Genomic DNA, 25,108 nt, shown 5'->3' with positions numbered 1-25,108 from the left:
TTCTTTTGTAGGCCTAGGATGATATTGGGCCAACAGAAGACTCTCAATACATACTGGGGGTGGTAACCACAGATAAACAACTGCCTTTGGCCTAGCTTGGTCTACTTCTAGAGGCTTAATTAATGAAAACCCTACAGAGTGCTCTGACCAGGAGGGGCTGGAGCACACAGTCCCCACTCACTGTCCATCTCTACTGGTAACACTTAAGCCGCATGCAGCTCCTGCAAATGCCTGCACTGTGGGAGCCAGGAGGGGCCTTTCTAGCATGCTGACTGCATGTGAGGATGGTTTTTGAAAATAAAGGTGAGTACCTATAGCATCAGTGGCACCATGTGCCCAGAGCAACCACAGCTCTAAAATAAAGAGGGAATAAGTAGTCTGGAAGGCTCGGGATTCCAAGACCTGTCCAAATGTATGCCAAATATTCACAGGGGCTGTAAGAGCAAAGGAAGACAAAAGTGCTGGTGAAAAGATATTGTAATCCTCTAAGTCCTTAATAATTTGCATCAGAAAAACAAAACAACTTTTTATTTATTTATTTATGTGGTGCTGAGGATCGACCCTAGCAACTCGCATGTGCTAGGCGACCGCTCTACCATTAAGCCACAACCCCAGCCCCACAAAAAAACATTTATTAGAAAAGTAAAAAAAACTCCCAGGACAGCTTTTTTTTTTTTTTTTTTTTTGTGGCCCTGGGGATTGAACCTAGGGCCTTGTGCATGTGAGGTAAGCTCTCTACCAATTGAGCTATATCCCCAGCCCTGAGAAAAGTTTTTTATTTTTTTAAATTTTTATTTATTTTTTTTTAAAGAGAGATAATTTTTAAATATTTATTTACTTATTTATTTTTAGTTTTCGGCGGACACAACATCTTTGTTTGTATGTGGTGCTGAGGATCGAACCCGGGCCGCACGCATGCCAGGCGAGCGCGCTACCACTTGAGCCACATCCCCAGCCCGAGAAAAGTTTTTTAATAGGACAAAATTCCTTTAAATAAATAAAACTGCTGGTACAGCATGTACTTAGCATGCATGAGGCGCTGGGTTCAATCCTCAACACCACCAAAAAAAAAAGGGTTAAATAAAATATGGTACTTGAAGGGCTGGGGTTGTGGCTCAGTAGCAGAGCACTTTCCTAGCATATGTGAGGCACTGGGTTTGAGTCTCAGCACCACATATAAATAAATCAAAAATAAGGTACATCAACAACTAAAAAAATATTTTTAAAAATATGATACTTGTGTATTATTGCTCTTTGGCTGTTACTTCTTCAGAATTACTTTCAAATAAAAGCAAAACTTTATGTAAAAGTTCTACTGAATCTTATTCTTACAATACCTGTACTATGAAGCCAAGAGGGTACAAAACAGCTTAGAAACTCAAAAACCATGGCCATTTCTGTCACAAGGAGATGTCCTGGTTAGAAGAGAAGAAAGGAACCCGGGGGCAGTATCATGGGTTAAGTGTGTCTCCACTAAAAAAATGTTCAAGTCCTAACCCCAAGTACCCATAAATAGGATCTTATCTGGACATAATCAAGTTAAGAAACTTCATAAGAGTGAGCCCTAAGTCCAATGACTAGTGCCTTGTAGGAGTAAAATATATACACTACGACATGCAGGGAAATGCCACCTGAAGATAGAGGCCAGAACTGAAGTGATGCATGTCCAAGCTAAGAAACATCAAGGATCACTGGTAATTCCAGAAGCTGGGCAGAATCTCCCTCAGAAAGAGGGAGCAACCCCGATGATAACCTGATTTCAGGCTGCTGGTCACTAGAATTGTAAGGGAATAAACTCCTGGGTTTTTGTGTTTGTTTTTGGTGGTACTGGGGACTGAACCCAGACACTGAGCTACATCCTATCCCTTTATGTTTTATTATTATTATTTTTTTGGGTACTGGGAATTGAACTCAGGGGCACTCAATCACTGAGCCACATTCCCATACCTATTTTGTATTTTATTTGGAGAAAGGGTCTCACTGAGTTGCTTGGGGCCTTGCTAAATTGCTAAGGCTGGCTTTGAACTCGAGATCCTCCTGTCTCAGCCTCCCAAGCCTCTGGGATTATAGGCGTCAGCCACTACGCCCAGCCCTAGCCCTTTTTATTTTTTGACATAAGGCCTTGCTAAGTGGCGGAAGCTGGCCTGGAACTGATGATCCTCTTGCCTCAACTCCCGGAGTTACTGGAATTATAGGTGTGTGCCACCATGCCCAGCTTAAAACTCTTGTCCTTAAAAGCCACCCAGTTTGTTTCAGCAGCCCAAGGAAATTAATAAAGGTGGTCTTTGCCCAAGGGCCACCTTTTGATCCAGAGTTGGTAAATAAGAATCTGAAGCCTGAATGTGGAGGCACAGCAGCTGCCAGCCATGCTAGATCAGGTTATCCAATACATTCTGTAATCTTTATTACATAAAATAGAGATGGCTGGCAAAGGAAAGGGAAGTATTTCATGTTAGAGAATGAGGGATCTGGAAATGTTTAGTTGCAGTGAGCTGAAAAGCCAAGAGGACAGGCAAGTGCCATGAAAAAGGAAGTGGTTTGGGAAACAGAATTTATTTCATTCCATGAACAAACAGAGCTTGTGACATGCCAAGTATGGAACTATACTTCTTTTAAATCTTCCAGTAATAAAAGTTGAAGAAGGAATTTAATATTTATCTTTTTAGATCATAGGAAAAAATATATTGAGAGAAATGAGGAACACTTAGGAAATTCTGCTATATATTTTACATAACTGATGCAAATGAAGTAAAAATGATTCTTATGATATAGAATCAGTTCTGATGCAGAGAAGAAGACAAAAACCTCCAATGCATTTGATAAATTAGAATAAATCTGGTGTTCAAACCTGGCAAAAAAGAACACTAAATAAGAGTAACAAAAAGTGAAACCAGTCTCATTTGTTTTTACAAACATATATATCTCAAGCCGGATATGGTGGTGCATGCCTGAAGTCCCAGCTACTCAGAAGCCTGAGGCAGGAAGATCGCCAGCCTCAGCAACTTAGACTCTGTCTCAAAATAAAAGATTAAAAGAGAGATGTAGCTCAGTGGTAGAATACTTGCCTAGAATGAGTGAGGGCCTGAGTTTGATTTCTAGTACTTCAAATAAATTCAAAGAAGAATGCTGAGTGAAATAAGCCAGTCACAAAAAGATGCAAGGCACTAAGCAATTCAGTGAGACCTGTCTCTAAATAAAAATACAAAATAGGGTTGGAGATGTGGCTCAGTGGTCGAGTGCCCTAAGTTCGATCCCCATTGCCAAAAAAAAAAGTGAAAATGGCAAATTTTATATTATGGGATCTTACCATATTTTTTAAAATTCCGGAGTGGGGGAAAATATCTGAGAAAGTCAAAGTATCTACAATAGGATGAAAGTTCTGATAGGGACAGAAAGACCAAACCCCAAAATGTAAGAGAAAACTTTTGCTCAGTGGTTCAGTGAGAACCCCAACTCTGTAAAACACCGGGTAACCTTCAGTGTCTCAGCTTTTTCACCCTGAAGGTAAAGAAAAAAACAACAGTAGGAGTAATGACATTCACCCTTCCTATCCTGAAAGGGTGTCAGGGAAAGTGGGACCTTATGAGAGGAAAGATTGTCTAGGGTGCTATGCAAGAAGGAAGTGGCAGTTGTGTTTTAACCTGAAGACATCTCAAGAATATGGGAGAGAAGGGCAACACTTATTGGCGTCCTTTCTTGTCCCTGCCAGAGTTCTGTTTCTATTCTTTATACCTGGATAAATTCTACTCCTTGCACTCTGGGGAAGAAAAAAAAAAAAAAAAAAAAAGAATATGGGAGAGGAAGTAAATGTGGTGGACTGGAAGACACAATAGGCAAGTTCACCTGGCACCAACATAGAATACTATCCACACTGATAACTGGTCCTTATGGGGACGAGTGGGAGCTCTGAAATCTCTTCTGTTCATGCAACTAACATCTCTCCAGAGCCCAGTAGGTAGTGGGCTCTCCAGTTATCAACCTGAAAAATCCCACAATTCCCATTCTTCTGAAAGGATATTCAACAAGTACATACTGAGACCTGCTATAGTTTTGATTTAGAATGCCCCCCAAAAGTTCTGTGTTGTCCTTGTGTTGAAGGCTTAGTTCCCAATGCAGCAGTATTTAAAGGTGGGGCCTGTGGGAGGTGGTTGGATGCTGGTGGCTCTGAGCTCATCAGTGGATTAATCCATGAATGGATTCATAACTTAATGTGCTTTTTTGAGAGGTAGTAGAAACTTTAGAAGGTAGGGCCTAGTCTGGGGAAGCAGCCACTCAAAGATGTATATTTGAAGGGTATATCCTGTCTCTGCTCCCGTCTCTCTCTCTTTCCCAGCTGCAAAGATTTGCTGTATCACACTCTCTCTGCCATGATGTTCTACCTCATCACAAACCCAGAAACAACAGTGCCAAGTTACTACGGAATCAAACTTTGAAACCATGAGTCAAAATAAATCTTACTTTTAAGTTGAATTTTTCAGATATTTTGTAATAGTGACAGAAAGCCAACTAACACAAGACTTTTCAGGCACCATGGGTACTGTCCATAGGCTCAGGGGTGTTGAAATGGTAATTCTGTTGTAGTTTTGTGGTTCCTCTTTGCAGAGCTGTCAGATAGGAACTGGGAACTGGGGTCAGGCTAGATCAGCACCCACAGGCAAGTGCATGAAGAACAAGCCTACACTCAATCCTCTAACATCCCCTTTCCAAGAATTCCTCCAAAAGAATTCAGGAGTCTGACCTCAGAGTCCATGGCACAGGCAGCACCTGGTAGCTCCAACTCAGTTTTGGTTCACTTAGGTCCAAGATCACCACCTAGAAAAGGACACACATAGAGGGTGGGTGGCTGTATCCTGAAGGGATGCCCCACAGGGGAGAATGGAGAAGACGGGCCTCAGCTCTGGCTCAGGAACTTTGGCCACTGCAACCAAGCAGCTGAGGTCACTGTTGCCAGCAGATGGTATTCAGTCGGGTTCCTTTCTTTCCCCTTGGCACAGAATTGTGGGCCACAACCTAGTGAGCAAACTGAAGTTTTCCTGGATCTTCCCTGAGACTTGCCAGACCCCTTAGAACTCCCCAGGGCCAGTCCTCCATCCAAGAGTTAACTCTCCTATTCCATTCTCAGGAAGACCTCATGGATCAGGCCAATGGGCTGATCGGGCTTACAAACTATTTTAAAGTAAATATTTACATTAGTAAGTTTCCTACAAGAATATACTCAGTAAATAAAGTATATCTGCCGCAGTCTGTCTGGGCACAAATAACCGAGCCGCCACAAAGCCTTGTAGGTTCAAACAGTAACTCTTTATTCCCGAACTCTCACTGGCACTCTACACACACTTCCCGGGAATACACTCCCTCCACCGGGCTCCGCGTGCCAATTCTCCCAGACACCCCCCCCCCCCAGAACTCCATGGGAACTCCAAAGTAGCAGGCGCCCGAGGCAGCAAGAGCAGCCCTATTACTGGTATAAAGGTCTAATATACAATTGAATCAATCCAGCAACATCTTAATGGCTCGCCTCTCAACCATTACTTCTGGCAAAATGCCAGGGGCCATTCCGACTGTGGCTCTCAACATATATCTAAAAAATTTCAGGAAATCTATCTCCTCAAAATGACAACTATCACAGCAATTCCTTCCAATAACAACAAAGATACCAACCCATTTCTTTGATAAGTTTTATATCACAGCAATTCCTTCCAATAACAACAAAGATACCAACCCATTTCTTTGATAAGTTTTATGATCTTGCATTCCACACAATGTTGCTGTGCAGGCAGCATTGATCCTGACTTAAAAGGGAGAAAATTTAGTTTTAGGAAGAATTTTCTTGAGGCCACAGAACTAGTAAGTGACAGGAGGGGGCAAATAAGTTCCTTCAATCAGGTCATATGGCTTCAATTGTTCATATTATGAAGAAAAGATTTCCAATAAAAATGATGAAAAAAGAGACTGCATTTGACATACAAAAGATTAAGTCTTACATTGGACACACATGACAAGCTAAATGACCTACTGCTGACTAGACAAATGCCAACTGGGAACTGAGGTCAAAAAATATGTCCTGGCCAGACAAGTGGTACATATTTAAAATCTCAGCTATTTGCACAGCTGAAGCAAGAGGATCACAAGTTCAAGGTCAGCCCAGGCAACTAAGCAAGACTCTCAAAAGTGAAAAGGTTGGAGATTTCATGCAGTGGTAGAACAACTCCAATACCAGGAAAAACAAACAAACATAACTATTATAGACTGTTGGGGATGAACATATACTTTGAAGAACAGTATAAATATGTCTCAAAATAATAAAAATAGAATTACCATATGATCCAGCTATCCACTCCCAGGTATATATCCAGAGGAAATGAAATTGGCACACAAAAGATACATCTAGCTGGGTGTGTTGGCACACATCTGTAATCCCAGCAGCTCCGGAGGCTAAGGCAAGAGGATAGCAAATTCAAAGCTAGCCTTAGCAACTTAGTGAAACCTTGTCTCAAAATAAAAAATAAAGAGGGCTGGGGATATGGCTCAGTGCCCCTGAGTTCAATCTCCAGTACTCCCCCCCCCAAAAAAAAATCTACCTACCTACCTACATATTTATTGCTATACCATTCACAGTAACTACTATATGTAATCAGCCCAGGGACCCATTGATGGATCAATGGATAAAGAAAAGTGGTGTGTGTGTGTATAAATATATATACATATATATAGACACACACACATATATATCATACATACATACGCGCGCGCACACACACACACATAAATGGAATAATGTTCAGCCATAAAAATGAACGATAGCCTATCATTTGCAGCAAAATGGATGGAACTAAAGAACATTATGTTGGGGCTGGGGATGTGGCTCAAGCGGTAGCGCGCTCGCCTGGCATGCGTGCGGCCCGGGTTCGATCCTCAGCACCACATACAAACAAAGATGTTGTGTCCGCCAAATACTAAAAAATAAATATTAAAAAAAAAAATTCTTTGTTTAAAAAAAAATAAATAAATAAAGAACATTATGTTAACTGAAATAATTCAAATGGAGAAAGATGCATGTTGTAGATCAATGGTAGAGCACCTGCCTGGGATGTATGAGGCACTGGGTTCAATCCTCAGCAACACATTTAATTAATTAGTTAGTTACTTAATTAACGGTTAAAAAAGTGCCCTATCTTAAAAAAAAGAAAAGAAAAGAGTTGATGTAGGCTAGAAGTGTGGTGTGGTTCAGTACAAGCACTTTACTAGCATGAGTGAGGCCCTCTGGGTTCAACCTCCAGCACTACAAAAAAAGAAAAAGCAAATGTTGACCTGAATGTAAAACAGTAATTACTAGAGGCTGGAAAGGTGGGAAGGATAGAGGGAGATTGGATAACAAAAAAAAAAATAAAACATAAGAAATAAGTCCCAGTGTTCCATAGATCAGTGAGGAAACTATAATGCATAAAAACCTATTATATATTTTATGAATAACTAGAAGAGAAGAATTCTAAGGCTTCAAACACAAAGCAATAAGATAAAAATCTTAATTACCCTGATTTGATCGGTATACATTGTACACATGTATGAAAATATCACACTGTTCCTCATACTGATATACCCAACCTGATTTTTTATTAAAATTGGGAGCCATCTTGCCACAAAGCCATGAAAAGATAATTTCGGCTTTACTATAAATTACTGCAAATTCTGAACCTGCTTGGAATGCTTGACTCTCTGACCAGATAGCAGCCCTCTCTGAAACTTTAGTGACACCTCATAAATATTGGCCTTCCCTGGCCAGACAACGACCCTCTCTGAGGCTCTAATGGTCCTCATAAATTCTGATGTTGGGGCCAGCAAAAAAAAAAAAAAATGTAAACTACCATTAGTGTGATGCTTGTCAGAGTTCTGTTATCTGTAACCCCCCTTTGTGTAACTTTCTGGGCTATAAAGCTGGGCTGTAGGAAAGGTGGGGTGCTGTCTTGTTCCCGCCGTTTTGGGAGGGAGAAGCAGCCCGGCCGGTCGAAATAATAAGCTTGCTTTAATTTGATTTTAATTGGAGTCAGTGGTCTTTTCTTGCGTCCTGGTCTAACATTTTGGAGTTCCCCAGCGAGATGACCCTGCCCGACCAGATCACAAGACCAGACTGCTGGAAATTCTGAAGCTGGCCTTCGCTCCAGGGCTTCGGGCTGGAGAGCCACTCTAGGGGGTGCGCAACTTGAGACGTTCCAAGGCCTCAGAGTGAGCCTTCAGGTCCCCGGAGCACTGCAGTGAACTGCTGCACTAAAACTATTAGCAAGCACCTGGTGGAGGAGGCCTCCACAGGTAAGTAGCGCCTTTATAACATCTGGTATCCGGTTAAGGAAGATCTCTTCTGATGACAGAGAGGTGGCCTGGCGAGGCTCACATATACTCCTGTCTGGACAGTAACGAGAAATCGTTCTGTCTTCTGTTCTGTTCTGTAGGGAATTCCTCTGGAAGGGTAGAGACGTGCCGATGGGCACGCACGCACTCCTACCCCGGAGCTTTAGCAAGACGTTGCATTGCTCCTCTGTTTTTCTGTTTTGGTGCCGGGTTTCTGTTATGTTTTGTTCTGTGTTCTATATGTTTTTTTTGTTTGTTTGTTTTTGTGTGTTTTGTTGTGTGATTTCTGTGGTAAAAACTTAAGGATATCGGACGTGAAAATGGGTAATAAAGCAAGTAAGCCTGACACCCCTTTGGACTGTGTTTTAAGGAACTGCGATGAACTTTACCCCCCTTTGATAAGCAGGATGAGAGAAGCCCCTAGCTGGCTGCCTGGAGCACACCCACTGCAGGGGGCAATGCCTGCTGGGGATCAAAGAACTGAGTATCTCCCAGGTTAACAAGTGAGACTCCTTTAAAACTCCTTGTCCCTCCAGATCAAGAGAGTCACAACCTTTGGGCAGAGTCCCCTGTGTTTCTCCTTTGTTAGCAAAGCAATAAACCTCCCTTTTTCTTTTTCTCAAAACCCTGTCCTCATTATTAAATTGGCCTTAATTGGCTTCAAGGTCAGGAACCAAACTTTCAGTTACAAATTTTGATACCACCACCACCACCCTCCCTCTAACTTTTTAGTGCTGACTACTGAAATGTTAGGAGATGGAGCGCGCCTGGGGTGGAACTGAACCAGAGGAGCTAATCCTGTAAGTAAAAGGAGGGACTGAGGGACTCCCAGCAGCTGCCGAAGCCCTGTTGCTTTGGGGAATTCCCGCCTTCCTTCCTTGCACGGTAAGGATTATGCCACCTCTGTCTTCTTAAAAAAAGAGAAAAAGAAAAAGGGGACACTTAATGCATTGAAGTTGCCATGGAGACCCTTGATTTTACATTTCAGGTTGCCCCTCTGTGAAAACATCTGGTCCCCTTGTGGGGACGTCTATGGTGCCACTGGTGTAGGAGATTTTTCTCTTATCTGCTCTGTTTTAAAGGTTTCTGTCTGTCAGCCATAGTCTGGAGCTCCTTTCTGTCTGTCCTGTGTCTTTGTTTCTGGCCCTTTAAGACATGTGCAATAGTGTGTTAATATTATAAATTGTTTCTTGGGAATGATCTTGGCTAAATGTGTGTCTAAAAGATGATGTTTTATTGTAACAATCTGGTATCTGAATGGGTTTTTGAAGCATTGCACAATCTTGCAGTTAAAAGTTGGGTTTAGGTAATTGTTTAGTTTATGATTTCAGATAATTCATGCCAGAGAACTTAAATACTTAGGATGGAAAACTAAAGAACTCTACTTCCAAGTTGGCAAGTAACTTCCCAATCATTCAGTCTTTTTTTTTTTTTTTCACCAATTTTGAATTGGGTAGCCTGGGAAAATGTCACTGTGTGTACCAGTGCATTAATTTGGACAAGGATAGTAAATCATAGTATGGTATCTGTTGACAAAACAAGATGTAAAGATATAAAATTTTGTGAATTGTATCTTAAACTTGTATCATAATTTTCAACATCCGAACCTGAAAATTATGACTTATGGTTAAAATGCCTTAGGCCTGAGCTATCTGCTCAGAATAACAGTTTTTCCCTGCTCCTTCAGACCTCAGCCAGGACTTATGTTGAAATGCAAATGAAAGAAGCCTGCAAGCTCAGTAGGAGACTGATCTGAGGCCTAAAAAAAAAAAAAAAAAAAAAAAAAAAAAGTAAATTGTATGGTATTGACTAATTACTGGCCAGTATTTTTTCTAGGACTCTTGTTTTTTCCTTAGATTCTGTATTTTTTTGAGCTCATGATTTTGATCCTACAGACCTAGGTTAATGTTTTTTCTGATCAGTTCTATCTTTGACCAACTGTGGAGTTTTTGAAACATTGCAATGGAGATTTCACCTGCGAAAAGCTACAAGGCCTTTACTATTGTTATGTGTGCACCTTTTGTTATGTGTTGTATGTCTATATATACATATGTCCATATATCATATATATGATATACAAATTAACATATATAAGGAGCGCTCATAAAAACAAATTTTAAAAAGTGGATCCAAAGATCTTTAATTCACGTGACTTAAATGGTTCAATTTAAATTGGATAAACAGATAAAAATAAATGTCTTTAAATTTAAGCTTACGAGTTTTTCTAGGTGTTCAAAAAAACTAATAAAATATTAATGTCTATAAAATGTCTAATATGCCTTGGTTCTAGGACTTTTCGTTCAACAAAAAAAATGGCTAGCACTGTTCAATACACTTGTCTAATATTTTGATAAAATAAGTAAAGTAAATTTGATATGGGATTACTCATTCATGAGTACTTTTGTTAGATATCTGATTGATTTACTAAGGTCTGTATAAGTTTGTACTAAGGTCTGTATAAGATTGTAAAAATCAGTCATGTGTTAAAGAGACAAAAATTTCTTAAAACATAAGTTTACCCATAACATTGTGTTTATTAAGTTTTATTTTTTTCTAGAGCAAGCAACCATAAAAATTAAACAACTGGTTAAATAAGAACTGTTATTTTAGAGCATTATACTGTCATTTTTTAAAAAGCTAAACTTGGTTAATATAAAAACATCAATGTAATTGTGATGCTATTAATGTGCTCATATCTTCCAGGTATACAAGTCTGTAAGGTAGAAACTTTAAAAGACCATTATATCAAGCTGGTGTTCTGAAATTGTATGGTAAAAAAAATATATTGGGGATTTATTTACCTGTTATCAATAAGATATGTAAAGTTTTATGTTACCTTTTACATTGGGGAACAATTTAAATGTATTTTTAAGTTAATGAGAGCCTAATCTATGAAAAGGTTAAAAAACTTTCAGCCTTTCTTTAATTCATGTTTTAAATGTGATATCATATGGTGTTAGCTAATGTTCATGTGACCTCAAACAATTTATGTAAACTTTGTAAAATAATATTTAAAAAAAAAAAAAAAAGATCAGCTTTAGAACTAAAACACTTAAGATTTATAAAGAGCTCTGCCTTACCTGAGAAAAGGCTCTGTGTCCCATCTTACTACATGTGAGAATGACTACGAAAGCAGTAGGCCAGATTTTAGTTCATTTAAAGTTATGTTCAAAAGTTGTTTTTTTTCTGTCAAGATTACTAGGAGCTCAAACAGGGGTTATAATGTATAACTCAGCCAAAAATTCAGGGTAGCTATTACATAAACTAAGTGTTTTTACTCTTGTTAATTTTATTTTGTAATTTCCTTTTAAGTGATCTAAAGATTCCCTGTTAGTGTTTTACAGAAGTGTTACTTTAAGAACACAACATGGGTTAATTTAAGATAATAAGCCATCACCTAGGATAATACAGATCCCAATTACTTAAAAGATAAATAATTATAAAGTTATAGACATTAAAGCCCAGTACTCTTAATATAAGGCTGTTAAAATTTATTTGCTGGATGTTTAAGATTAAGTTTTAAAATTAAAGTTAAATTAAAAGGGCCAGAAAAACCAATATTTGGCTCTTGCCCTCTGAGTCAGTCTGAATCCAGGGAACAGGGGACTTCTCTAAAGAGCTTTGCAACTCTGGGCCACATAACCTCCCGATCAGGGAGACTAATGAGACCACTGGAGAACAGAAAGCCAATCAGTGCATTTGCTATGAAGAGGAGAGTCATCAGAGAAGGGAGACCTCCCTGATGCTTCCGAGGGAAGCCACACGGTCAAGCAAGACCTGGACCCATCCTAGTGCAAATGGCACTAGCAGAACTGAGAAGCTGCTCTCAAGTTTCCCCAGGAATGATTCCCATAAAAGCTCAGCTGACTGTTAACAATAGATAGAAACAAAAGTCAGTTTGACTGCTTCATCTTAAACACTTAGCAAAGACATTAAAACCAAAATACAGCCATTCCTGGGCATTTTAAATAATAATGATAATAATCATAATCATAATCATAATAATATGTTTTAAGGTATACACTTTATGTTAGCCTCCCAAAATAAGTAAGACTGGAGGCTACAAAGAAGGATTCTCAGACAGAAACGCCTGATAACTATAAAAAGAGACTATCAAGAGGAGCTGCCAGAGACAGAAGTTTTTAGTTTAAGGCCTACAGATATTCCTAACCTACACAGGAAGGCTTCGTGTTTGCTAGTACGATTATCCAGCCCTGAGTAACAGAATTAAAGATTTCTCTATTAGACACAGAGGTTATACTAGTAAAAGGATTTTACATGATCAGATGATATTATTAAACTGTATCTTATGGAAAAGGACATCTGTAACACTAAAAGTTTAATGTTGTGTTCACATTCCTGATAACTTTAGGCCTTGTCCACTCTGGTTTTATTATGGAGACAGCTTCTCCTAGTAAATATATACACTAACTTCTCAGCCCTCACACCTCATGGCAAGAGGACTTCTATACAGTGAAATGTTCCAGCTGTTGCAACATTTATTCAGTACTCATGGTTTTTGTTTCTCTCATAGAAGCACCCATCCCCAGATGACTTTACAACCTGTTCTTCCTCAACCAGACTCCAAACTGAACTGACTTCTAAAAGAAAACTCACACCTCATGCCGTGCCCCCTCACATTACCCTCTCTCAGCTCAGAAGAAGCCAAAATGAGTGACGCCTCTCTTCTTACAACAATGGAGCCAAAAATAAATAGACTATCAATATAAGTAATTAATTAAGTCAGGTAAAATCAGGGAGACCGGTTTTGGGTGAGTTCTAAAAATTTGGAGACTGTTACCTGAGGGATTAAAATTCCCTCAGTGCTCTTCCCCTACCCTATCAAAGATTTGAAAGGGACACATAAGAAAAGGGGGGAATGATAGACCCAACCTGATCTTTTATTGAAATTGGGAGCCATCTTGCCACAAAGCCATGAAAAGATAATTTCGGCTTTACTATAAATTACTGCAAATTCTGAACCTGCTTGGAATGCCTGCCCGTGCCTTGAACTCACCCATGCCTGACTCTCTGACCAGATAGCAGCCCTCTCTGAAACTTTAGTGACACCTCATAAATATTGGCCTTCCCTGGCCAGACAACGACCCTCTCTGAGGCTCTAATGGTCCTCATAAATTCTGATGTTGGGGCCAGCAAAAAAAAAAAAAAAAAAAAAAATGTAAACTACCATTAGTGTGATGCTTGTCAGAGTTCTGTTATCTGTAACCCCCCTTTGTGTAACTTTCTGGGCTATAAAGCTGGGCTGTAGGAAAGGTGGGGTGCTGTCTTGTTCCCGCCGTTTTGGGAGGGAGAAACAGCCCGGCCGGTCGAAATAATAAGCTTGCTTTAATTTGATTTTAATTGGAGTCAGTGGTCTTTTCTTGCGTCCTGGTCTAACAATACTTATATACACTAATTATTAATCAAATAATTTTTAGGTGTTTATAAGAAATGTCAATGACCCTGATTTTGTGTGTGTGTGAGGTGGGTGCTGGGGATATACACAGGGCCATACACATGCTAGGAAGATGCTCTACCGCTGAGCTCTACCTCCTGTCCAACTACCCTGATTAGATCACTACCCACTGTATACATGTATTAAATTATCACACTGTACCCCATATATTTATACAAATAAAACAAAATTAAAAATATATCCATACAATTGGATACACATAAAATCATTAAACAGAATAAGAGTTTTGTTGTGTATCAGTATTAAGATGTCCAAGAGGGCTAGGGATGTGCTCAAGCGGTAACGTGCTCGCCTGGTATGGGCAGGGTGCTGGGTTCGATCCTCAGCACCACATAAAAATAAAATAAAGATGTTGTGTCTACCGAAAACTAAAAAATAAATATTAAAAAATTCTCTCTGTCTCTGTGTCTCTCTCTCTTAAAAAAAAAAAAAGAAAAGAAAAGATGTCCAAGAGACTAAACAAAAACGTCTGTGGAATAGTTGGAATAGGGTAATTCTATTTAGCAAGTATCTGTATATGTGAGTTTACACAAAATATCAGGTTAAGCCAAATAAAATTTTTATTTTGTAGGACAAAAACAATATTGGCAATTTCATAGGGTTCCTACATGCATAGGAAATAAAAAATAAGCAGGAGAATGAATAACCAACTTGTCCTGGGGAAGAAAGGAAGAGGCCAGGAAGGAAGCTGGCCATAACAGGGATACTCAGCCTTCAAAACCCGGCATGGACCACCCCACTCTCAGCACTTGCATTTCCTGTCTCAGATGCTCACTGACGTCAGGCACCCTGCACAGCTGGAGGCTGCGCTGGCTCTCCCACTGGGATATATTTTTATTTTTGTCTTAATTGTATAAATTTATTGGGTACTGTGTGATTATTTAATACATGTATACAGTGTGTAATGATCAAATCAGGGTGATTGGACTCGGGGTGTAGTTCAGTGGTAGAGCATCTGTCTAGCTCTACCACTGGTGGGTGGGTATGGTACTTGTTTGACAGAAAAAGGTCCAGAAGCAAATGATACAAGTGTATATGGACGAATGGAAGGATGGCAGCTCAAGGGCAAGGGGAAAACTCAGAATCATTATCAGAATCAAGTCAAAGGTTAAACAGAACCTACTCCTCAGGAAAGAGACCACAGAGATCAAGCCATTTTCCCAGTCACTGCCCAAGTAGTGGCACAACGGACAATAACCCAGGCCTCTACCTCAAGGTCTGAGCTCTTTGTCTTGTTCTACCACATCTTTTCAAGACATCTGTCATGGCAGGGATGTAGTTTAGTGGTACAGCACGTGCCCAGCAAGTGTGAGGTCCTGGGTTCTATCTCCAGTGGGGTTCAATCCCTAGCACTAAAAGACAGAAGCGGGGTGGGCAGTTGGGGGAGGATTAATGCAAACACTGATCAACTTCCTTCTAGATTTTAATACTCAAGCTCCTATATCTACATGGAGACTTTCATATATTGCAACTTTCACTCATTTTGGTCATTTTCTCACTTGTAAATAGTCTTTTGGGGCTGGGGGTGTAGCTCAGTAGTAGAAAGCATTCACAAAGACCTTTGTTGGATCTGAGGACCACTAAATAAACAATCTTCAAAAATATTCTAATGCCTACAACTTAATGCACTAGTTCTCAACCAGGGATGATTTTGATCTTCAAAAGCCATCTAGCAGGGCTGGGGTTGTAGCTCAGTGGCAGAGTGCTTGCCTAGCGCATGTGAGGCACTGGGTTTGATCCTTAGCACCACATAAAAATAAACAAATAAAGGCATGCTGTCCATTTATAACAACAACAACAACAACAACAAAAGCCATCTAGCAGTGTCTAGAGGTAGTTTTGATTGTCAGAATGGGGAGAAGGGGCTCCTAGCATCTAGTAGGCAGGGGTCAGGGAAGCTATAGAATATCCTACAGTGGTCATAGCAGCCCTTCACAACTTATCCAGCCCAAAATGTCAACAGTGCCCCAAACTGAAACCCCTATTTGTGTGTGTGTGAATGTATCACACACAACAAAATATAATACATCCCCATCTCCTGTTATTGGACATTTAAATAATTTGAGTATTTTCACCACTGAAAAATAGAGCTAAGTCAGCTGGAAGCCAAAGCACACTCTGTGGTCCCAAGTACTTGGAGGCTGAGGTAGGAGAACTGCTTGATCCCAGGAGTTCCAGGCCACTCTGGGCAACATAGCAAGACCCCCATCTCAAAAACAAACAAAATAATCATGATAAATACCCTGCTGTGGCATTTTCCTATTAAATCCAGAATCAAATGATGCCAGATGTGAAAGTAAAATATACCTTGTGTACGGGTCTCATGGTAGTCAGGGGACTGTGACTATGGCTCAACTTGGGCTGCGAGGACATAGGCAGGCTCCTCTAGGACAAAACCTAGAAAGAACTGGGGGGTGGGGATGCTGTATTCCCTAGGTCAGGTGGGGCTTTGGAAATGTGTAAACTTTCTGAGCAGATGCCCTGCATCTGGCTTCATTCATGATTTAGGAAGAAATTCAATGAATCAACTGTCTGCTATGAGTGGGCCCAGGAGGATAGGGACAATGAGGCCCACCAAAAACCAAAGGCTTCTGAGTCAACGATAATTCTATCTCAACCCCCCAACTCCTGACCTAAGTCACCAGCAAGAAGAAAAGCTCAAGTAGCCACCAGTATATCTCCTCCCTTCTGAGAACCAGTGGGAAACTGGCTAGGTGGGCAGGAAACAGGAAATAGTAACCTGCCAACTTACCTTTGATAATGGATGAAAACATGCTTAGGAACCAGAAAGCCTTATACAAAGTGGCCCCATGCAACATGCAGACTGAGAACTGGGAGGCCTTTTATGCCTTATTTCTGTAGTACCAAGATAGCAAACACAGTCACCCCTCACCATCCTTGGAGATTTGTTCCAGAACCTCCTTATATACCAAAACTCAATGCCATACAAAATGATGTAGTATTTTCATGTAACTTAAACACATTCTCTTATATACTTTTAATCTCTAGATTACTTATCCCCGTATAGGCCACCAATTGCCGCAGTCTGGCTGGCACAAAATCATGAGCCACTCAAGCAGGAACAAACTTTATTTTTGAAACTCCCCACCAATGCCCCGTAAGCTCCATGCTGCGTTCTCGCTGCGCCCGACCCCAACAGGAAATCCCTCCTCTGGAATTCCCTCTTACCGCACTTCCCCAACCAATGGGACCTCTCCAGGAGTCCCGAAGCAGGCCCGAGGTGGACAGCGGGGGGTCTAATATCCATATGAATGCAGATCTTAACATAATCGTATCATCTCAATGGCTTGCTGGCGTCACCTTTCAACCAGAAATGCCATGCATCATACTACTTGGCTATGGCTCTTAGCATCATAATATCTAATAATGTAAGTGCTATGTAAATAGTTCTTATACTATTTTATTTAGAAAAGACCAAAAATATCTCTATGTGTTAAGTACAGATATGATTTTAAAAAAATAAAATAAACCCATGCTGAATACACAGATGCATACCTTGCAGATATGGAAGGCCAGCTGTATTATTACTGATAACAAGGAGCCCATGCCCAGGCTAGGTACATTTGTGAGGGTCTATAGTTCCAGCTCTCAGGAGGCTGAGGCAGGAGGAATGCCTGAGCCCAGAGGTTTGAGGCCTGGGCAAAACAGCAAGACCTTGTTTCAATTCACAAAACAAAACAGGGAAACAGTACCTACCATTTTAACAGTGCCTGAATGCAACAGCCCTGGTACCAGGTGGGCCTCTGCCTGTGGGTGCCCAGCAAGGATATTGGGCGCCTTGGCAGCTGCAAAGTCACCCAAGCTAGGGGTGTGGGCCACATGAACACTCACCTCAGATCCAGTTTTTCAAGAAAGATAAACAGACAACAGATAGCTCATGTGTCTCTACTCAGGCTCTATAAACCTTTTTCAGAGGCCCCAGGAACCTCACTCACATCTGGAAAGCTAAATGTCCCTGAATTCACTGAAACCCCCAAAGTTCACAAAAAGCCTAACCCTGTACCATCACACATGGTCAAAGCAAAAGACTGGGCCTTACTGGGGCAGGAGCAAGCGCACGTAAGGGCCAATGGAAATAAAAAGGTATTTCCTTTTGCCTTTTTGTGATACTGGGAATTGAACCCAGAGGTGTTTTACCACTGTGCTACATCCCCAGCCGCCCCCCCCTTTTAAAATTTTTTTAAAAAATTTTTTTTTAGTCGTAGTTGACACAATACCTTTTATTTATTTATTTATTTATTTATTTATTTATTTATTTATTTATTTATTTATTTATTTATTTATTTATTTGTGATGCTGAGTTGTGATCCTCCTGTCTCAGCCTCCCAAGTAGCTGGGATTACAGGTGTGCACTACTGCGGCTACCCAGTGTCCCAAACCTGGGCAGGGCAGCATCTCCTTGGCTAATATATGGTCACTCTGTCCTCATAGTCCTATTCAAAGATGACAGCTGACTCCCAGAATTTCTTACAGAACAAATAAATATTAACTGTGTGCACCTACCTCTCATATCCCCCCACCACCCACAGACCTTGAGATCACTCAAATATGGCACTGCAAGAACACATGAAACAGAAGCCAGGAGAACCCAATTCTGCTTGTCTCCAGGTCCATCACTTAGCTAGCTGTGTCAATGTGTGCCACATCCACCATTAGCCAGCATGGACACATGTCCAAGGTACAGCACTATGAACAGAAGAGGCACACAAAGGCAAACATGACCCATAAAGAGTTTATGTACATAATTATAAAATATAATAAAAACTATGAAAAAAGTGTGTTCTACTTTAAGAATATAGTTATTAATTCATCCATCAACTATCCAAGGGTCCACTATATGCCATGTGCCAGGAAAAGCTTAAACTGTATGATATAAAATAAGGCATGGAAAAAAAATGAGGCATAAAATTCCACCTACATTCGGAATCTGGAGAAGGAAAAAGTGCCACCTCGATTTAGGGCTAGTAAGTATGAATTAACTAGAAAAAGGAAAAGAAAAGGCATCACTAACACTTTGCTTTTCTGGCCCTTGTTGCCTTCATCAGAAAAATAATGTTCTAGGTGCAGCGGCACTGCCTATAATTCTAGCTTGGAGGCCAAGGAAGGGGGCTGGAGTTGTAGCTGAAGGTAGAGCGCTTGCCTTGTACATGTGCAAAGTCCTGGGTTCAATTCCTAGTATCACCAAAAAAGGAGAGAGGAAAAGGGGGGGCAGGGAGAATGGGCTTGGAGAAGGGAATTCCCCCTGCCCCATCGTCTTAAATGAACACCTGTTGAACATTTTATTTAGCTCATTATTTAATGGGGAAAACAATAAAATGTTAAAATTATTCAAAAGAGCCACATGTATAAGCAATGGGGGGATCAGAAAAAAATTAAATAGAGATGCAAAACTGGCCAATATCCAAAAGGTGATAATCAATTGCATTCAACTGGGCAAAGTTCATTTGCACTTTTTTTTTAAGAGAGAGATTTTTTTTTAATATTTGTTTTTTAGTTTTCAGTGGACACAACATCTTTATTTTTATGTGGTGTTGAGGATCGAACCTAGCGCCCCGTGCATGCCAGGCGAGCACGTTACCGCTTGAGCCACATCCCCAGCCCATCATTTGCACTTCTATGAACAAAATCATTAGTCTGATCATTTGTATTGTCAGTTTTCTATAATTTGACAACAAAAAAATAGCTCAAAGGCTGTGAAAGTATATGGAAAACACCCAGTTGCAGGGCTAGGGATGTAGTCCAGTGGTCGAGTGGTGCTTAGCATGCTCAAGGCCCTGGGTTTAGTCCCCAACACCAAAAAAAATAAAAATTCTAAAAAAGGTCTAGACTTGTTAGATGGACATAATTCTTTCTTTCCTTCTTTCCTTTTTTTTGTGTGTGGGGTGCGAAGGCATTCTACCACTAAGCTATATCCCCAGCCCTATTTATTTATTTTTATATATTTGTTTGTTTAAAGACAGAGTCTTACTAAGTTGCAGAGGCTGGTATTGAACTTTTGATCCTCTTGCCTCAGAAGTAGTTGGCATTACAGGTTTTGCCACCTGCCCGGCTTACCTGATAATTTCCATAGGTGCAGCAAGAGGGCTAACAAGCTAATTATTATATTTATTTATCCTTATATTTCTTTTGCAAATATAAAATCATAATACAGTATAGAATAAATGCTAAAGCCACAAAGGCAACTTCTGTCTGGAAATTTTCATAACATATCTCTCAGATTGGACTTTTTTCGGGGGGAACTAAACTAGCTACACCCTTATCCCTTTTTATTTTGACACAGGATCTCAATAAATTGCCCAGGCTGGCCTGGAATTTGTAATCCTCCTACCTCACCCTCTAAACTAGCCAGGATTACAGCACCCAGCACAGACCGGAATCTTAAAAGCTTCTAGTATTTGCTATTCTGAGGGAAGAATACCATATCTAAGAAACAGTACTTAGTTTCACCCACAGAATCTGTAAATGTTCTGGAATTCCTGTGTGGGATAAATGAAGGCCAACCAATTGAGAGGTACAAAGGCAATTTATTCAGAGCTTGCTATAGCAGGGAGTCAGTCCCCATCCCAAGAGGTAGAAAAAAGGAAGGCTTTGATGTGCCTTGGCTAGAGGCTGCTGGCATGGGGAAGCTAGAAGTAGAAGCTGGGCATCCCACTGACTGATTAGGAGGCATGTGTGACTTTCTCTGTTTGGTCCCAAGTTGGAGACAGGAACAAAAATTCGGAAAGCTGTCAGTTCTTTATCAAATCCTGGCCAATTGAGGCTGGCAGAAGTCACTGTTTGGTTTGATGAATTGTTACTAAAGATAGCAATCAGGCTTCCCACAGGTTGCCTTATACAGCAGGCTGGCATGAGGGCAGTTTGTAATAGATAAGGGGCTGTTTTTCCAGGCTGGCTTTTGCAGACTTTATGTCAGAATTCTGGTGTGGGTTTTGTTTTGTTTGTGTTTGTTCTTTTGAGGCAGGGGCTTGCTATGTTGACCAGGCTGGTCTTGAACTCTGGAGCTCAAGTGATCCTCCTGCCTCAGCCTCCTGAGTAGTTAGAACTACAGACATGTGGCATGACATCTGACTGCAGCTCTATTTTTATATATGGTCTGGTCCTTGTCTGTATATTCAGCCTTTTATCTTCCTTATTCAAGTCTCCCAAATATCTTAAATTCCTGGGCCTACTAGGAAGTGACCTTCCTTACTTCCCTATAAGCCAGGGACTAAGCCAATTTTCCTGGAGGGGGGCTTTATAGGTATTTGTTTACAAAACATCAGTCTCAATTCCTTTAAAAATGGCTTGTCATCCCTGGACATGCCAATAATCCCAGCAACACAGGAGGCTGAACGTAGTAGGACCCTGTCTCAAATTAAGAAAAATAAAAAGGGCTAGGAATGTAGCTCAGTGACAAAAACACCCATTACATTTAATCCTCAATACCAAAAAACAAATAAATAAAAATGGCTCATCATTGCTGATTACTTGAGCATCATTAAAAAATATGCTATTCCAGGTAAGGTTCTGTTTATACTATCAATTCGTCCAATTATATCCTAGTTTTTAAAAATATGGGCACAGATGACAGTTTCTTAAGAAAATCAGCCAGGCATGGAAGTGCATACCTGTAATCAGAAAAGAAGAATGGAGAGTCAAATTCTGAGAGTATGACTAGTACGTAACTATCATAACAAATTTGATCAATGCTTTCGCTAAGAATAAAAATGTATTATGAGATTGAGGGTGCAGCTTAGTGGTAGATGTTGCCCAGCATGCAAAAGGCAATAGGTTTGATCCCTAGCACTGCAGTAAAAGAAAGAAAAAAAAGATTAAAAACACCCACACATTGGGGCTGGGATTGTGGCTCAGCGGTAGAGCGCTCACCTAGCACGGGTGGGACCCCGGTTCGATCCTCAGCATTACATAAAAATAAAGGCATTGTGTTGTGTCCATCTACACCTAAAAAATAAATATTTAAAACACACACACACACACACACAGCTGCACCGCTGGTACAGTTATTTTTCTTTTTTATAATGCAAATGACCAAATATTTGAGATTTTCCAGTGGTACTAATTTATAGTCTTTTTCTGTTTTGTTTTTTGATACTAGAAAACCCGGGTGTTTTACCACTGGACTCCATCCTCAGCTCTTTTTGTTTTTTATCTTGAGACAGGGTTTCACTAAATTGCTTAGGGCCTCAATAAATTGCTAGGGCTTGTCTTGTCATCCTCCTGTCTCAGTGTCCCAAGCTATCCTGAAAGGGTTGGGATACAGGTCAGTGGTACAGTGCAAAACAAAACCAAATAAAAATCTCACACACACACACACAAAAAAAAATTTCTTCTAAATTTAGGGTATTATCTTTGGAAAGCAAGGTCAAAGTGTTGCCAGGTGTCTTGATAAGACACTATCAAGAAAGAATCATACATGCCTAAGAGAGGAGACTTGGTTATCCATTAATGAAATTCACAAACCTTGGCTCTTTCATAAGTGATGAACCTTTGTTCTTTGTTTTTCCCCTTTAAAAAACAAAAAAAATCAAGAACATAACAAAGTCAACATTCGGCCATACAGAGTCTCTGTTATCCTGGTGGATTATGGATAAAGTAAGGAATAATCTTTCATTTTGAAGTGAAGGCATTAATGAGTAAAATAAAAAAGTAAACACCAAAGCAAGCAAGCGATGACGTATTTCATAGCTTCTTTTCAGACTCAGGTGTAATAAACTATCATGATAATCACTTTTCAGGTTCTGGCCTCTACTTTTGTCCCCCTGTATTATGGTATACACTGGGAAATCACTTTAGGAGAGGGTATCTGAGGCCCTTTTCAGAGAATCTATCAGGTCAAAAGTATTCTGTAATAAACTGAGTGCAGGGCGTCTGTAGTCCAAACTAACCAAGAGGCTAAAGCAGGAAGATCCTTTGAGCCCAGAAGTTTGAGACTAATGTGGGCAACATAGCGAGACCCCATCTCAAAAATAAATAAATAAATAAATAATTCACAACAATATTAACATTATTTCTCTCACAAAGGCATAGTAGAGTTTTCTAGAGGCTGGAAGATATGGATATTACAACAGTCTGAGAAGTTAGATGTCTTGTATTCACCCAGATATTTAAGAAATTTGCAAAATAACATGAAACCATGCTGTTCTTCTCAATAAAAATGTTGTTTTGTAAAATACAATTACTGTTTAAAATATTTATGCTAACAAGCAATTTCATACATTTCAAATGACTTAATAAGCATTTAAAATTTTTGTTTTAATTTTAACATATTAATAGATAAAACCCACTTAATTAAAAGGTTTTTGGTTCCTAATTTTTATGTGTAAAGAGATCTGGAAACCAAGAAATTGGAAGAAATATACTACCCCATTTCTTTGAAAAAATAAAAGCATATCCACAACTATTTTTGTATTCCATACTAGTTATAACTAATTATTATAAGTAAAAAATAGATATAATAGTTCTAATGAACTGGGAGGTGACAATTGGAGAGCTATCTGTCACATACAAGCATTTTAGCAGATGTTTATGAACACAACTTTTTATAGCTACACGTCCCTTTTATGCCTTTTTTGGTACCAGGGATTGAACTTGGGGGTGTTTAACCATTGAGCCACATCCCTAACCCTTCTTTGTTTTGTTTTGAGACAGGGTCTAAGTTACTGAGGCTGGCTTTGATCTTGTGATCCTCTTGTCTCAGCCTCCAGAGTCACTGGAATTGGAAGTGTACAACACCACGAAGGCTTCTTTTATGCTTTCTTTCTTTCTTTTTTAAGTATTATTTTTTAGGTAGTTGGACACAATACCTTTATTTATTTTTTATGTGGTGCTGAGGATCGAACCCAGGCTGCGCACATGCTAGGCGAGTGCTCTACTGCTGAGCCACAACCCCGGCTCCTTCTTTTATGTTTTCTTTAAGTGAAAAGTACATTCATTAACACCAGCCAGAGATATAACCTGTTTAGAAATTTTAAAAAGTTTTAAAGTGCGAGGTGTGGTGGCACATGCCTGTGATCTCAGTGACTCAGGAAGCTCAGACAGGAGGATCACAAGTTCAAGGCTAGCCTAAGCAACTCAGGGAGGCCCTGTCTCAAAATAAAAAATATAAAAAGGGTCGGGGGATGTAGTGTTAAAGTGCCCCTGCATTCGATCCCCAGTGCTAAAAGAAACAAACAAAACCCAAAGTCTAAAAGTTATGCCTGATAATCAATGTTTTGGTATTCTGTATTATAAATTATGTGGATATATGACAACTCATTAATTAACTCAATTCAGTTTTTAAGTTATCTAAAGCTTTACCTTTCAATACCATTAAAATAAAAACAATTGTCAGGGTGGGGGATGCAGCCTGTGACAGAGCATGGTGCTTGGCATGCATGAGTTCCAGTATTTGATTCCCAGAACCAAAATAATTAAAGTCAAAGCATGAATGATTTAATTTAACTAAATGCAAATTTATAATTTTTTTAATTTTTTTTTATTTTTTAGTTGTAGATGGACACAATACCTTTGTTTATTTTTATGTGGTGCTGGGATCAAACCCAGTGCCTCATGCATGCTAGGCAAGTGCTCTACTACTGAGCCACAATCTCAGGCCCAATTTTACAATTTTTGTAATGTTAAACATTGAGTAATGTTAGCTGGTCATGGTGGCACATGCCCGTAATCCCAGTGATTTGGGAGGCTGAGGCAGGAGGATCGTGAGTTCAAAGCCAGCCTCAGCAATTTAGCAAGGCCCTAAGCAACTTAGTAAAACCCTGTCTCTAAATAAAAAGCAAGGGCTAGGGATGTGGCTCAGTTGTTAAGCACCCCTGAGTTCAATCACTGGGTCCCCCAAAAAGGATTAATGTTAGCGGATTTAAGTAAACCTGTATAAGTTTAAGGTAGAGGGAAAGCAAGTAGAATAAAATAAAATGTATACTTGTGGATTGTATCCCCACAACTGGAAAGGGAGAGAGGGAGGGGGAGGGAGAGAAAGAGGGGGAAGGAGGGGGAGAGGAAGGAAGGAGGGAGTGGGAGGGAGGGAGAGGGAGGGAGAGAGAGACAGAGGGAGGGAGAGAGAGGGAGGGAGGGAGGGAGAGAGAGGGAGGGAGGGAGGGAGAGGGAGTGGAGGGAGTGGAGGGAGTGGAGGGAGGGGGAAGGAGGGGGAAGGAGGGGGAGGGGAAGGGATGCCAAGTATAAACAAAAACCAAGACAAAACACAAACTGAAGGGTGGGGCCCCAAAGAGAAACTTAGTCAACAAACTTCTTAGTCAACAAAGTTCTTCT

The 25,108-nt window shown here is 40.1% G+C and overlaps 1 protein-coding gene across 1 annotated transcript in view; it reads right to left on the bottom strand.

Moving 5' to 3' along the window:
- Nucleotides 1-25,108, bottom strand: part of Bid (BH3 interacting domain death agonist) — a 43,788-nt gene that overhangs the window by 8,255 nt on the left and 10,425 nt on the right. Inside the window, exon 2 of the mRNA XM_046459852.2 lies at nt 4,739-4,812. Within this exon, the coding sequence (XP_046315808.1) occupies nt 4,739-4,750 (12 nt within the window). The 5' untranslated portion in view covers nt 4,751-4,812. The remainder of the gene's footprint in view (nt 1-4,738; nt 4,813-25,108) is intronic.

The sequence above is a fragment of the Marmota monax genome, unplaced genomic scaffold (genome assembly GCF_021218885.2).
Source record: "Marmota monax isolate L192 unplaced genomic scaffold, Marmota_monax_Labrador192_F-V1.1 WCK01_AAM20220418_F8-fsc00163, whole genome shotgun sequence".
Classification (NCBI taxonomy): domain Eukaryota; kingdom Metazoa; phylum Chordata; class Mammalia; order Rodentia; family Sciuridae; genus Marmota; species Marmota monax.
Note: the sequence above shows the minus strand (reverse complement) of the source record. Positions and strands in the feature narration are given on the sequence as shown.